Source organism: Boleophthalmus pectinirostris, unplaced genomic scaffold, assembly GCF_026225935.1.
Source record: "Boleophthalmus pectinirostris isolate CB_2022bp ecotype Guang Dong unplaced genomic scaffold, ASM2622593v1 HiC_scaffold_7, whole genome shotgun sequence".
NCBI classification, from domain to species: Eukaryota; Metazoa; Chordata; class Actinopteri; order Gobiiformes; family Gobiidae; genus Boleophthalmus; species Boleophthalmus pectinirostris.
Genome location: NW_026571473.1, coordinates 2,515,415 through 2,533,042, shown reverse-complemented (window position 1 = coordinate 2,533,042; position 17,628 = coordinate 2,515,415). Strand labels below are relative to the sequence as shown.

The 17,628-nt window shown below is 45.7% G+C and overlaps 3 protein-coding genes across 3 annotated transcripts; all 3 read left to right on the top strand.

The window, feature by feature from the left end:
* Positions 1-1,662: 1,662 nt before the first annotated feature.
* LOC129412032 (mucin-2-like) lies at positions 1,663-8,058 on the top strand (the record flags this gene model as incomplete). The annotated part of the gene is given in 4 exon segments (XM_055164736.1): positions 1,663-3,275; positions 3,277-3,561; positions 7,348-7,446; positions 7,824-8,058. Coding segments are annotated over 4 exon segments (2,232 nt in total), but the record flags the coding sequence as incomplete, so codon positions are not given.
* Positions 8,059-8,066: 8 nt separating this feature from the next.
* LOC129412031 (GATA zinc finger domain-containing protein 14-like) lies at positions 8,067-14,289 on the top strand (the record flags this gene model as incomplete). Its single annotated transcript, XM_055164735.1, has 3 exons — positions 8,067-8,265; positions 11,928-12,039; positions 12,279-14,289. Coding segments are annotated over exons 1-3 (2,322 nt in total), but the record flags the coding sequence as incomplete, so codon positions are not given.
* A 3-nt stretch (positions 14,290-14,292) lies between these two features.
* Positions 14,293-16,801, top strand: LOC110162839 (probable cyclin-dependent serine/threonine-protein kinase DDB_G0292550; the record flags this gene model as incomplete). Its single annotated transcript, XM_055164459.1, has 3 exons — positions 14,293-16,316; positions 16,570-16,655; positions 16,749-16,801. Coding segments are annotated over 2 exons (2,031 nt in total), but the record flags the coding sequence as incomplete, so codon positions are not given.
* Between the last annotated feature and the right edge of the window lie 827 nt (positions 16,802-17,628).

Sequence of the window (17,628 nt, the reverse complement as noted above, 5' to 3'; positions counted from 1 at the left end):
CAACAACAAACCACGACAGCCGCTGCAACAACAACCACGACAGCCGCTGCAACAACAACCACGACACAGCCGCTGCAACAACAACACCAACAACACCACCACTCCAACAACAAACCACGACACCCCTCCAACAACAACCACAACAACCACTCCAACAACAACCACGACAGCCCTCCAACAACAACCACACAGCCGCTGCAACAACAACCACGACAGCCTCCAAACAAACAACCACGACACCCGCTGCAACAACAACCACGACAGCCCCTCCAACAACAACCACGACACCCGCTGCAACAACAACCACGACAGCCCCTGCAACAACAACCACGACACAGCCGCTGCAACAACAACCACGACAGCCGCTGCAACAACAACCACGACAACCACTCCAACAACAACCACGACAGCCGCTGCAACAACAACCACGACAGCCCCTCCAACAACAACCACGACACCCGCTGCAACAACAACCACTACAGCCCTTCCAACAACAACCACGACAGCCCCTCCAACAACAACCACTACACGACACCGCTGCAACAACAACCACGACAGCCGCTGCAACAACAACCACGACAGCCCCTCCAACAACAACCCACGACAACCACTCCAACAACAACACACACCAAACCAACAACAACCACGACAGCCCCTCCAACAACAACCACGACGACAGCCGCTGCAACAAAAACCACGACAGCCCCTCCAACAACAACCACGACACCCCCGCAACAACAACCACTGACAGCCCTTCCAACAACAACCCACGACAGCCGCTGCAACAACAACCACGACAGCCCCTACAACAACAACCACAACAGCCGCTGCAACAACAACCACAACACCCCCAACAACACCACCCCTCCAACAACAACCAACACACCCCTCCAACAACAACCACGACAGCCGCTGCAACAACCAACCACGACACCCCCCAACAACAACCACTACAGCCGCTCCAACAACAACCACGACAGCCCCTCCAACAACAACCACTACAGCCGCTGCAACAAACAACCACGACAGCCGCTGCCAACAACAACCACTACAGCCGCTGCAACAACAACCACGACAGCCGCTGCAACAACAACCACGACAGCCCCTCCAACAACAACCACGACAGCCCTGCAACAACAACAACAACACCACGACAGCCCCTACAACAACAACAACCACGACAGCCGCTGCAACAACAACCACGACAGCCCCTCCAACAACAACCACAACAGCCCTCCAACAACAACAACCACGACAACCCGCTGCAACAACAACCACGACAGCCGCTGCAACAACAACCACGACAGCCCCTCCAACAACAACCACTGACAGCCCCTCCAACAACAACCACGACAGACAAGCCGCTGCAACAACAACCACAACAGCCACTGCAACAACAACCACGACAGCCGCTGCAACAACAACCACGACAGCCCCTCCAACAACAACCACGAACAACCACGCGCTGCAACAACAACCACGACAGCCCTTCCAACACAACAACCACGACAGCCGCTGCAACAACAACCACGACAGCCCCTCCAACAACAACCACGACAGCCCTTCCAACAACAACCACGACAGCCCCTCACACACAACAACAACCACGACAGCCCGCTGCCAACAACAACCACGACACAGCCCCTCCAACAACAAACCACAACAACCACTCCAACAACAACCACGACACCCGCTGCAACAACAACCACGACAGCCGCTGCAACAACAACCACGACAGCCCCTCCAACAACAACCACGACAGCCCCTCCAACAACAACCACTACAGCCGCTGCAACAACAACCACGACAGCCACTCCAACAACAACCACGACAGCCCCTCCAACAACAACCACGACACCCGCTGCAACAACAACCACGACAGCCGCTGCAACAACAACCACGACAGCCGCTGCAACAACAACCACGACAGCCCCTCCAACAACAACCACTACAGCCGCTGCAACAACAACCACGACAGCCGCTACAACAACAACCACGACAGCCGCTACAACAACAACCATGACAGCCGCTGCAACAACAATCACGACAGCCCCTCCAACAACAACCACGACAGTCCCTCCAACAACAACCACGACAGCCGCTGCGACAAAAACCACGATAGCCACTGCAACAACAACCACGTCAGCACCTCCAACAACAACCACGACAACCACACCAACAACAACCACATCTGCCCAAACATCTACGACAGCCGCTCCAACAACAACCACGACGGTAGATCCAACAACCACACTTCCACCCACCACCACCACACCTCCTACAACAACCACCCCTCCACCCACCACCACACCGCCTCCAACAACAACCACACCTCCACCCACCACCACCACACTGCCTCCAACAACAACCACACCTCCAACCTCCACCACCACCACCACACCGCCTCCAACAACTACCCCTCCACCCACCACCACACCGCCTCCAACAACAACCACTTCTCCAACCTCCACCACCACCACACCGCCTCCAACAACTACCCCTCCACCCACCACCACCACACCGCCTCCAACAACTACCCCTCCAACCTCCACCACCACACCGCCTCCAACAACAACCACACCTCCAACCTCCACCACCACCACACCGCCTCCAACAACAACCACACCTCCAACCTCCACCACCACCACACCGCCTCCAACAACAACCACCCCTCCACCCACCACCACCACACCGCCTCCAACAACAACTACCCCTCCACCCACCACCACCACACTGCCTCCAACAACAACTACCCCTCCACCCACCACCACCACACCGCCTCCTCCAACAACTACCCCTCCACCCACCACCACCACACCGCCTCCAACAACAACTACCCCTCCACCCACCACCACCACACCGCCTCCAACAACAACCACACCTCCAACCTCCACCACCACCACACCGCCTCCAACAACAACCACACCTCCAACCTCCACCACCACCACACCGCCTCCAACAACAACTACCCCTCCACCCACCACCACCACACCGCCTCCAACAACAACTACCCCTCCACCCACCACCACCACACCGCCTCCAACAACAACCACACCTCCAACCTCCACCACCACACCGCCTCCAACAACAACTACCCCTCCACCCACCACCACCACACCGCCTCCAACAACAACCACACCTCCAACCTCCACCACCACCACACCGCCTCCAACAACAACCACACCTCCAACCTCCACCACCACCACACCGCCTCCAACAACAACCACACCTCCAACCTCCACCACCACCACACCACCTCCAACAACAACCACACCTCCACCCCACCACCACCACACCGCCTCCAACAACAACCACACCTCCAACCTCCACCACCACCACACCGCCTCCAATAACAACTACCCCTCCAACCACCACCACCACCACACCGCCTCCAACAACCACCCCTCCACCCACCACCACCACACCGCCTCCAACAACAACTACCCCTCCACCCACCACCACCACACCTCCAACCTCCACCACCACCACACCTCCTCCAACAACAACCACACCTCCAACCTCCACCACCACCACACCGCCTCCAACAACAACTACCCCTCCACCCACCACCACCACACCGCCTCCCAACAACAACTACCCCTCCACACCACCACCACACCGCCTCCAACAACAACCACACCTCCAACCTCCACCACCACCACACCTCCTCCAACAACAACCACACCTCCACCCACCACCACCACACCGCCTCCAACAACAACGACACCTCCAACCTCCACCACCACCACACCTCCTCCAACAACAACCACCCCTCCAACCTCCACCACCACCACCACACCGCCTCCAACAACAACCACCCCTTCACCCACCACCATCACACTGCCTGCAACAACTAGCCCTCCCTCCACCACCACCACCACACCACCTCCAACAACAACTACCCCTCCACCCACCACCACCACACCGCCTCCAACAACAACACCCTCCACCACCACCACCACACCGCCTCCAACAACAACCACCCCTCACCCACCACCATCACACTGCCTGCAACAACTAGCCCTCCCTCCACCACCACCACCACACCACCTCCAACAACAACTACCCTCCACCCACCACCACCACACCCCTCCAACAACAACTACCCTCCACCCACCACCACCACACCGCCTCCAACAACAACCACACCTCCAACCTCCCACCACCACCACACCGCCTCCAACAACAACCACACCTCCAACCTCCACCACCACCACACCGCCTCCAACAACAACCACACCTCCAACCTCCACCACCACACCACACCGCCTCCAACAACAACCACACCTCCACCCACCACCACACCGCCTCCAACAACAACCACACCTCCAACCTCCACCACCACCACACCGCCTCCAACAACAACTACCCCTCCAACCACCACCACCACCACACCGCCTCCAACAACCACCCCTCCACCCACCACCACCACATCGCCTCTAACAACAATTACCCTCCACCCACCCACCACCACCACACCTCCAACCTCCACCACCACCACACCCTCCCAACAACAACCACACCTCCAACCTCCACCACCACCACACCGCCTCCAACAACAACTACCCCTCCACCCACCACCACCACACCACCACCTCCAACAACCACACCTCCACCCACCACCACCACACCGCCTCCAACAACAACTACCCCTCCACCCACCACCACCACACCTCCAACCTCCACCACCACCACACCTCCTCCAACAACAACCACCACCTCCACCACCACCACCACACGCCTCCAACAACAACTACCCCTCCACCCACCACCACCACACCGCCTCCAACAACAACTACCCCTCCACCCACCACCACCACACCGCCTCCAACAACAACCACACCTCCAACCTCCACCACCACCACACCGCCTCCAACAACAACCACACCTCCAACCTCCACCAACCAACCACACCCTCCAACAACAACCACACCTCCACCCACCACCACCACACCGCCTCCAACAACAACCACACCTCCAACCTCCACCACCACCACACCTCCTCCAACAACAACCACCCCTCCAACCTCCACCACCACCACCACACCGCCTCCAACAACAACCACCCCTTCACCCACCACCATCACACTGCCTGCAACAACTAGCCCTCCCTCCACCACCACCACCACACCACCTCCAACAACTACCCCTCCACCCACCACCACCACACCGCCTCCAACAACAACTACCGCCTCCAACCCACCACCACCACACCGCCTCCAACACAACAACTACCCCTCCACCCACCACCACCACACCGCCTCCAACAACAACACACCTCCACCTCCACCACCACCACACCGCCTCCAACAACAACCACACCTCCAACCTCCACCACCACCACACCGCCTCCAACACACAACCCACACCTCCACCCACCCACCACCACACCGCCTCCAACAACAACTACCCCTCCAACCTCCACCACCACCACACCGCCTCCAACAACAACCACGCCTCCAACCTCCACCACCACCACACCGCCTCCAACAACAACCACACCTCCAACCTCCACCACCACCACACCGCCTCCAACAACAACCACACCTCCAACCTCCACCACCACCACACCGCCTCCAACAACAACTACCCCTACACCCACCATCACCTCACCGCCTCCAACAACAACCACACCTCCAACCTCCACCACCACCACACCGCCTCCAACAACAACCACCCCTCCACCCACCACTACAAACCCTGGTGGACCAATCACAGACACCACATCCCCTCCAACATCACCGCTGTCTGTGAAACCAAATGTACTGGCACATGCACAGATACGGATTAGATCTTCTGGAAACATCAATGATGTTACAATAATTGAACACATCAAGCAGGTAAAATTTTTTTTAATATGTAGTTTATACCAACATTGCAAGAATCAAACATCATTCTCTTTTCCAGTTCTTGAGAGATCAACTAAAAGATCAACTGAGTGGCCAGGATCCTGAGGTCTTTATTATAAAAACTGAGAAAGTAAATGTTTAAGTTTAGACACCATGTGCTTGGTCTGCATTTTGTTGTGGATCAAATCTACCCATAAACTCTCTATAGGAAGTATGTCTAGTATTTATATGTTAATACATGTTCAGTGTGTACAGTACATGTAAAATGATGCACATAATACTTTTGCAACTTTATATATGCCCGTATACATGTGACTTTTTTAATTAATTAATTACTTTTTTATGAATTATCATCCATTAATAAAGTCATTATCATTTCAGTTTAATAGTTTAATAATGCAATAATACAGCCTTTGAAAAGTAGCTTGATATGCGCATTTAATTCACACAACTAAGTGACTATTTACAAGAAATTTTGCAGATGCTCAACGGTTGGACCAGTCCAAGTTTACAGAGAAACTTTCAATGCTCTCAAAATAAATTGGCACCAGTGGCAATATTTGAAATAGGAATCGTGTTTTGATGTGTTATAATGCAAAATTACTATTAACCAAATAATACAAAATAAACTGTATTTCTGACATTTTTGTTCATGTGATTACTGATGTGATTGTTGTTTAGATTGTTAAGTGGCTGAAATATATTATTTTTATGTTTTTACAATCCAAAAGCTGATCATTTAAGCAGGCATAGTTTCACCACAGTGAATGCAGGAGCATATCACATTTATGTCAACGCAGCCTGCTGTCTATGAAAACTGATTGTTACAAAATCTGCAGCAGTTAACAATATGTCTCTTTGATAATATTATTTGGATTATCCTTGGTGACTCCTGGGAAAGGTAAACATTTCCTTTATTCAATTACTTGTTTGTTTTTAGACCCTATCAAAGTCATTTTGAAGCAATATTAACAGTTGATTTACATTGACGGTTTTCAGATTTTAAAATGTGATGTCATACTTCCAGATGGGGGGGAGAGAGCCAGTTTTCCCTTTTGGTTACATTGTACTTTTCCATGAATAAACAAAAGGTAAATGCATACATTTTTAAATTGATAATTTTTATTTTTGACTAGACTTGAGATCTCACTAGTTTACAACCAAAACTGCATTTAGACAAGACACATTTTAGCTGTCCAGCATCTGTTTTAAATAATATAGGCCTATAAAGTGCTGTGATGTCATCTGAAACCCAGCAATTTAACTGACTTATTCATGTGAATTTGTTACAATTGTATAAGACATATTATACAAGTATTATTTAGGTATGCTTATGTTAATTCATAGTAAACCTTTAAGAAACATACTATAAAATGACCGCATATAGAAGTTACCTATATGATTTTCCACAACTGCTCCTCCAGCAACAACTATAACTGCTCCAACAACTGTTCCAACATCCACAACCACAACTATGCTCCAACATTAATCACAACAGCAGCTCCAACAACAACCATGACAGCAACTCCAACATCCACGACCACACCTCCAACAACAACGACAACAGCCGCTCTTCCAACAACCTCAACTTCCACTTGTAACAACAACCACAACTGCCAATTCAACATCCACAAATGCTCCTCCAACAACCACAAAAGTCAGTCCAACATCAACAACCGTGCCTCCAACAACAACCACAACCACACCTCCAAAAACTACACCTCCACCCACTGTCACTCGTCCAACAACAACCACCACCACCACTATGCCCTCAACAACAACCACCACACCTCCACCCACCACTACTCCACCTCCAACAATTATCGGTGTAACTATCACAAACACACTGCCTCCACCCACTACTACCCCGCCTCCAACAACCACAAATCCCAGCAGAACAATCATAACCACCACCCCACCTCAAACAACCACACCTCAAACAACCACTATCACTCCTCCAAAAACAAACATCAGAGCTTCAGCAGAAATCATCCCCACACCTGTAACAACAACCACCAACATGCCCCCAACAACAACCACCACAGCTCCACCCATCACTAGCCCACCTCCAAGAATCACCAGTGTAACAACCACACCACTACCTGCCACTACCCAACCTCCAACTATCACCGATGTAACAATCACCACCACACCTCCACGCACCTCTAACAACCACAGCTCCCAACAACCAGCACCACCACATCTCTAACAACCACCATGCTCCCAACAACAACCACCACACTTCTACCCATCACAACACCATCTCCAGCAACCACAAACTCTGGTGGAACAACTACCTCCACCTGCCACTACCCCGCCTCCAACAATCACCGGTATAACAACCACCACCACCACACCTTCACCCACCACTACACTGCCTCCAACATCACTGCCGTCTTCAACACCAAATTTACTGGCACAAGCACAAATGCGGATTAGATCTGCTGGAAACATCAATGAAGTTACAATCATTGGACATATCAAGCAGGTAAAATAAGATTTAATATATCATTTAAACCAATATTGCAAGCATTAAACATCATTCTCTCTTCAAGGTCTTGAAAGCTTAACTAAAAGATCAACTGTATGACCAGGGGCCTCATTTATAAAGCTTGCTTACGCAAAAATCCTTGCGTACGTGCTCTCTACGCCAACCGCGGTATTTATGAACCTCGACTAAAGCGTAACTCTACGCCAACTCGGGACCTTCTGTAAGCTCTATGCAAAGTCTGGAGACACGGGGAAAAAGTGACACTTGTGGAGAAAAGCAGAAGTGAACAGAGTTTGAGGAAGTGTTTGATCAAAAAATCCACATATACAGAAGAATTACCTTCAGATTTGAGCATTGAAGTGTTTGGTTCACCAAAACAGGGAGGAGGGCTGTTTATTCCACTCATTGTTCTCCACAATATTATACATTTAAAACTTGTGCACGAGCGTGGCCACATTCCCGGTGTAGCGTAGGGTCTCCCACAGTCCACACCATGACCACAGACTCCTATAGAACACAGACTGTGACCAACACAGAGGACAAAATAATGACCCAACCTGAGAGAAAAACTCTTCCCTCAGACGCAGTAGAAGCCAGGCTTTGATTTAATTAATGCAACTTTATCACTTTTACTTTAGTCTTCACGCACCGAGCGCCAGAGTGACCTGAGTCTGCACTCGACATGAAGCCTACTGTCCGAACCCTAAATCTTCCCTACATTTTTGTGTAATGGGGAACTCTTGCAAATGAGAACTACTCTCTGACAATATGATGAACAGAATAATGCCCGTGCCCGTCCCGACCCAGACCCACACTCACAGAGGTTAGACCCACACTCACAGGTTCAGCAGTTTGGATGTTTCGTGTGGACTTTAATTGGCAGAATAACAGCGCCTGATCTGTATCTAATGTGTTTCATGCTAAATCTGTGTCCACGTATCCTCATGTCCCTCCCTTGCTCCTTTCCCTCTCCAGGGGAGGGCATCTGAACCTCTCACACGCGTTCATAATTTCGCCATTCAGATCAGCGCGTGCACGTATCTACGTGTATATACATAAATATACAGGGCCAGTCCACACATACATCATAGATAGACTTAAAAATATAGCGATAAAACTCTTGAAACAGCGAAAAAACACATGGGCTTTACTGCAAAGATGTGCTGCCTAAATATTATGAAATATTATTAAATGAACAGATGACTTGTTGTTGTCACTTTTAGTTTTGTATTTATTTGTAAAACCTTGTTTAAGTCTTTGTCGTGATCACGTGGTGCTGCGTGGAGCGTCCTCCTCCCTCTGTCCCGCGTGTCTCGGTCAAACCCACTGATTATCGGCTCATGTTTAGGGAAATCTCATTCACCAGTCACTTTACATGCTCCTTTTATGGTGAGGTGGAGGTGTGAGAGGGCATGACATGATATGGATTTATGTGCACAAATTCTAGTTGCAGGTGGGATTTATAAAGCAAAGGTAGCGTGGTTTAGTGTGTGCGGTGGGTTTTCTAAATATGGAGTGGCTACAGGCGTACGCACTAACTTACAACAACTCCTGCGCAGTTTTTTTTTGTAAATGAGGCCCCTGGATCCTGAGGTCTTTGTTATAAAAATTTAAAAAAAACAATGTCTAATTTTAGACATTATGTACTTCGTCTGCATTTTGTTGTGGATCAAATAGTCTCGTAAAAACCCATGAACTTTCTCTAAGAAATCTGTATAGTATCTGTCAATGCATGTTCAGTGTGTATAGTACATGTAAATGTACATTTAAAGTAATACATGTACATGTAAAATAATACACATACTTTTGCCACTTTATGTATGCCTATATACAGGTGACTTATTTAAGTAAATATGGTTAATTATTATAATACACTAATCTGTTTACATTGTCTTTTATTAATTACTGACAGTTAATCAATGGATTATCATTTCAGTGAAATAGTTTAATAATGGAATAATACAGCCTTTCAAATGTAACTTGACATGCTCATTTAATTCATAGACCTGAAAGACTATTTACAACTAATTATGCAGATACTAAACAGTTTACCCAATCCAGGTTTCAATTATGGAGTAAGAAACCTTTCAGAAATATTCATGTGCATAGGATAGAAATCTGTGCATATTTGGGAAATCTGTGCATATTTGGTTGTAGTTGACCATAATATAAATATCCATAAACTCTCAAATGAGTCCAGTCATACAGAAAATATATTGTGTGTATTTTATCCATCAGAATACGAACTGAAAAATTATGACATCAAGAATTACAATATCGGAATGAAAGTTTACAATTACACTTTCTTCAGTACGAATACCAATTTACAGATGCGACTTTACTATCAAAAACACATCATCACTTCACAGGCTTTATTTATTGAGTAGAAGAAACATCGATCGAGGTGCCAGAATTTTGCACTGCATACGGACTAAACCGGAACTGAACCAGGACCGAGTGTTGGGACAGGTCCGGAGGTGCGCCTGCATATGCCATAGGGTGAATGCAGGAGAAAGGACCAGTGCAGAGCTTCGCACACAATGGGCCTTAGCACAGCAGTCGCCTGATCTTGCTTTGCGGACACCCTGCTCCACTGGCTGGGGGCTCTCCCGCTCCCTCTCTCAAGTCCAATATTAGTCCTGGTTTGGTCCTGGTTTAGACCTAGTTTAGTCCTGGTTTAGTCCTGGTTTAGTCCTCCTGGTTCAGTCCTGGCTTAGTCCATATGCAGTGCAAAATTCTGGCATCTCAATCAATGTTTCTTCTGCTCAATAAATAATGTCTGTGAAGTGACGACGTATTTTTGACAGCTGAGTCATGTCTGTGAATTTGTATTTGCACTGAAGAAAGCGTAATTGTACATTTTTATTTGGCGATTGTAAATCTTGCTGTTGTAACTTTTCAATTTGTATTCTGATGGATAAAATACACACAGTACATTTAATGTACAACTGGACTCATTTAAGAATTTACAAATATTTGTCTTATGCTCAACTACAGCCAAATATGCACAGATTTCCCAAACATTCGTGGATTTCTATCCTATGCTCATGAATATTTCTGAAAGCTTTCTTACTCCATATTCAGTGCTCTCAAAATCAATTGGAATTACTGGCAATTTTTGAAATGGGAATCACGTACATTTTTGGATAAGTGTTAATATAAAATTATTTATAACCAAACAAAATGCAAATTTCAAAATTACTATTATGTGCCATTTTGTTTAACCCCAATTAACCCAATACATTTATATGTGAAAGGTTTGAGCTTCACAAAACCATAACTTCCATATTTTAATGTTGATCTGGGCAGTTGGTGATGGAGGAACATATATGAAATTACATGTTTTATTGATTCTCCACTATATTCTCCACTAGATGTCACCTAAATGTATTTTTTTTCTCTGCATTTAACTATTTACACTTTTGAGTGGCTGGAATTGTAAGCATGCTATTTATGTTTTTACTATCAAAGAGCTGATCATTTAAGCAGGCATAAATAAAACCAGTTTGACAGGGATAGTTTCATCACAGTGGAATGTGGAGCATGTGCCTTTTAGGTCAGTGCAGCCGGCTGTCTTTGAAAAATAGATGATTGTACTTGGACTGGCAACATAGCCATACAGAAAATCTGCTGCAATGGACAAAACGGATTTGTGTTTGATAATATTATTTGGATTATCACTGGTGACTCCTGGGAAAGGTAAATACTTCCATTATTTCAATGCTTGTTTGTTATTACACCCTAGCAAAGTTATACTGAAGCAATATTAATGGTTGATATCAGTGAATTTGTATAGATTCTATTATATAAATAAAATATGTATGATTCAGGCCTGTTAATTCATGTTAATTTATAGTAAATCTTTAAGAAACACACTATAAAAAGACTGCACATAGAAGTTAACTAAATGATGATTTTTTATTTTTTTTTACCTGCAGCACAATCAACATCCCCAACAGCAGCTCCAACAACCATAACAGCTCCAACAACCACAATCACTCCAACAACTACAACTGCTGTTGCCACAACCACAACAACAGCTCCAACAACCACAACAACTGCTCCAACAACCACAACAATGACTCCAACAACTGCAGTTGCAACAACCACAACATTACCTCCAACAACTACAACTGCTGTTGCAACAACCACAACATTGCCCCCAACAACCACAACCACTCCAACAACTACAACTGCTGTTGCAACAACCACAACATTGCCTCCTACAATCACAACAACAGCTCCAACAACTACAACTGCTGTTCCAACAACCACAACAACCACTCCAACAACTGCTCCAACAACTACAACGACGACTCCAACAACTACAACAACGACTCCAACAACTACAACAACCACTCCAAAACCTACAACTGCTGTTGCTACTACCACAACATTGCCTCCTACAACCACAACAACAGCTCCAACAACTACAACTGCTGTTCAAACAACCACAACAGTGCCTCCAACAACTACAACAACTGCTCCAACAACTACAACAACCACTCCAACAACTACAACTGCTGTTGCAACAACCACAACATTGCCTCCAACAACTACAACTGCTGTTCCAACAACCACAACAACAGCTCCAACAACTACAACAATCACTCCAACAACGACAACTGCTGTTGCAACAACCACAACATTGCCTCCAACAACTACAACTGCTGTTTCAACAACCACAACAACAGCTCCAACAACCACAACAATGACTCCAACAACTACAACTGCTGTTGCAACAACCACAACACTGCCTCCTACAATCACAACAACAGCTCCAACAACTACAACTGCTGTTCCAACAACCACAACAACCACTCCAACAACTACAACAACTGCTCCAACAACTACAACGACGACTCCAACAACTACAACAACCACTCCAACTGCTGTTGCTACTACCACAACATTGCCTCCTACAACCACAACAATGACTCCAACAACCACAACAACAGCTCCAACAACCACTCCAACAACTACAACTGCTGTTCAAACAACCACAACAGTGCCTCCTACAACCACAACAACAGCTCCAACAACCACAACAACAGCTCCAACAACCACAACAACCACTCCAACAACTGCTCCAACAACTACAACAATCACTCCAACAACTACAACTGCTGTTGCAACAACCACAACATTGCCTCCAACAACTACAACTGCTGTTCCAACAACCACAACAACAGCTCCAACAACCACAACAATGACTCCAACAACTACAACTGCTGTTGCAACAACCACAACAAAAGCTCCAACAACTACAACTGCTGTTGCAACAACCACAACAACAGCTCCAACAACTACAACAACAGCTCCAACAACCACAACCACTCCAACAACTACAACTGCTGTTGCAACAACCACAACATTGCCTCCTACAATCACAACAACAGCTCCAACAACCACTCCAACAACTACAACTGCTGTTGCTACTACCACAACATTGCCTCCTACAACCACAACAACAGCTCCAACAACCACAACAACAGCTCCAACAACCACAACAACCACTCCAACAACTACAACTGCTGTTGCAACAACCACAACAACAGCTCCAACAACTACAACTGCTGTTCAAACAACCACAACAGTGCCTCCTACAACCACAACAACAGCTCCAACAACCACAACAACAGCTCCAACAACCACAACAACTGCTCCAACAACCACAACAACAGCTCCAACAACCACAACAACTGCTCCAACAACCACAACAACCACTCCAACAACTACAACAACCACTCCAACAACTACAACAACCACTCCAACAACTACAACTGCTGTTGCAACAACCACAACATTGCCTCCAACAACTACAACTGCTGTTTCAACAACCACAACAACAGCTCCAACAACCACAACAATGACTCCAACAACTACAACTGCTGTTGCAACAACCACAACAAAAGCTCCAACAACTACAACTGCTGTTGCAACAACCACAACATTGCCCCCAACAACCACAACAACAGCTCCAACAACCACAACCACTCCAACAACTACAACTGCTGTTGCAACAACCACAAAATTGCCTCCTACAATCACAACAGCTCCAACAACTACAACTGCTGTTCCAACAACCACAACAACCACTCCAACAACTACAACTGCTGTTGCTACTACCACAACATTGCCTCCTACAACCACAACAATGACTCCAACAACCACAACAACAGCTCCAACAACCACTCCAACAACTACAACTGCTGTTCAAACAACCACAACAGTGCCTCCAACAACCACAACAACAGCTCCAACAACCACAACAACAGCTCCAACAACCACAACAACCACTCCAACAACTACAACAACTGCTCCAACAACTACAACAATCACTCCAACAACTACAACTGCTGTTGCAACAACCACAACATTGCCTCCAACAACTACAACTGCTGTTCCAACAACCACAACAACAGCTCCAACAACCACAACAATGACTCCAACAACTACAACTGCTGTTGCAACAACCACAACAAAAGCTCCAACAACTACAACTGCTGTTGCAACAACCACAACATTGCCTCCTACAATCACAACAACAGCTCCAACAACTACAACTGCTGTTCCAACAACCACAACAACCACTCCAACAACTACAACTGCTGTTGCTACTACCACAACATTGCCTCCTACAACCACAACAACAGCTCCAACAACCACAACAACAGCTCCAACAACCACAACAACCACTCCAACAACTACAACTGCTGTTGCAACAACCACAACAACAGCTCCAACAACTACAACTGCTGTTCAAACAACCACAACAGTGCCTCCTACAACCACAACAACAGCTCCAACAACCACAACAACAGCTCCAACAACCACAGCAACCACTCCAACAACTACAACAACCACTCCAACAACTACAACTGCTGTTGCAACAACCACATCATTGCCTCCTACGATCACAACAACAGCTCCAACAACTACAACTGCTGTTCCAACAACCACAACAACAGCTCCAACAACTACAACGGCTGTTCAAACAACCACAACAGTGCCTCCTACAACCACAACAGCAGCTCCAACAACCACAACAACAGCTCCAACAACCACAACAACAGCTCCAACAACCACACCAACCACTCCAACAACTACAACAACTGCTCCAACAACTACAACAACCACTCCAACAACTACAACTGCTGTTGCAACAACCACAACATTGCCTCCAACAACTACAACTGCTGTCCCAACAACTACAACAACTGCCGTTCCAACAACTACAACAACTGCTCCAACAACTACAACAACGACTTCAACAACTACAACAACCTCTCCAACAACTACAACTGCTGTTGCAACTACCACAACATTGCCTCCTACAACCACAACAACCTCTCCAACAACCACAACAACCGCTCCAACAACCACAACAACCGCTCTAAAAACTACAACTGCTGTTGCAACAACCACAACATTACCTCCAACAACTACAACTGCTGTTCCAACAACCACAACAGCTCCAACAACCACAACAACAGCTCCAACAACCACAACCACTCCAACAACTACAGCTGCAGTTGCAACAACCACAACAACAGCTCCAACAACCACAACAACTGCTCCAACAACTACAACTGCTGTTTCAACAACCACAACAGCTCCAACAACCACAACAACCACTCCAACAACTACAACTGCTGTTGCAACTACCACAACATTGCCTCCTACAACCACAACAACAGCTCCAACAACTACAACAATGACTCCAACAACTACAACAACCGCTCCAACAACCACAACAACCACTTCAACAACTACAACTGCTGTTGCAACAACCACAACATTACCTCCAACAACCACAACATTGCCTCCAACAACCACAACAACAGCTCCAACAACCACAACAACCGCTCCAACAACTACAACTGCTATTGTAGTTACCACCTTACCAACCACACTTCCAACAACCTCAACATCACTTCCAACAAGAATCACGACTCCGCCAACCACTCCCACAAGTAATTTATATAATTAACCTATTAAATTCTGTAAAATACAAACAGTCTTTCTCACAATTCTAAATATTTGTATTTAAACCACTCAAAATTACACAAACGTAAATCACATATTTATGTTTGTGTATTATGTTTATCCCATTTTTATTGACACCCATATAATAACTGTCCTGAGGAAAACACATTTTGTTACTTCAAAAAAATCGTTAATTCTATCTTTAATCTGATTGTTAATCTTATGATGTTCTTTTATCAGACGATAATTTACTGGCACATGTACGAATGCGGATTAGATCTTCTGAAAACATCAGTGAAGTAACAATCAAGGAACTCATCACAAAGGTAAATTTTTTTTTTTTTTTTTTGTGATTTTAATGTCATGTATTTTAATGAACATTGTAGGAATTAAACTTTTTTTTTCTCTCTCTCTTCCAGTTCTTGAAAGATAATTTGATTGGCTTGGATCTTGCTGTCAGGGTTATAAATATTGAGAAAATGTCTAATTTTTGACATTGATAAAAAATATTGACATTTACCCATACATTTTCTACATAGGATGTTTACTTTTAACTTTACAGTGTCTATATGTGAATGCATGTTCAATTCATAGTATATGTAAAATAATGTACTAGTTTGTTACACTTATCACTTTGTACAGGTCTATATACAGTAATGGTGATTTATTAAAATTAACGCATTGATAATTATTATAATACTTGAATTAATAAAAATAATAAGTTATTTGCTAAGGACTATATTATTGACATACTCATTTAATATACAGAGCAAAAGTACTATTCATAACAAGTTGTGAATAATTTAAAATCTTGCAGGCCAAAAATCATAAGAATGCAAATGCTCAACATCTGGACCAAGTTAAAGTCCTAATATTCTTAGGAAGGAACCTACAGTGCCCTCAAGATATACTGCAGGTAAGATGGGTGGTTAAAAAAAAAAAAAAAAAAAAAAAAAAAGCCATATTCCAGTTTTCTTTTCTGTCAAAGTTTTAGTCATAAGTTTTAATAGTCAGTCATTCAATTCAATTCATTTGGAATTCATTTAAGTTTATACTAGCCTTGTAGCTTGATTTACCAGTCATTTTAAAGATTTTCATGAAAATACAAAAAAGCTGCCATGTTAATAATAAGACTGATTATATGTAATACCCATATCAGACAGTGAAGTACAAGTCAAGGCACGACAGTGTGAGGTATTGTAAAAACCCATTTAGCCAATCAAAAGTGATATTTACATTGAGGAGCAAACCAGAGCACCATATTGATCTAACTACATGTAAATAAATCTATCAGGGCTC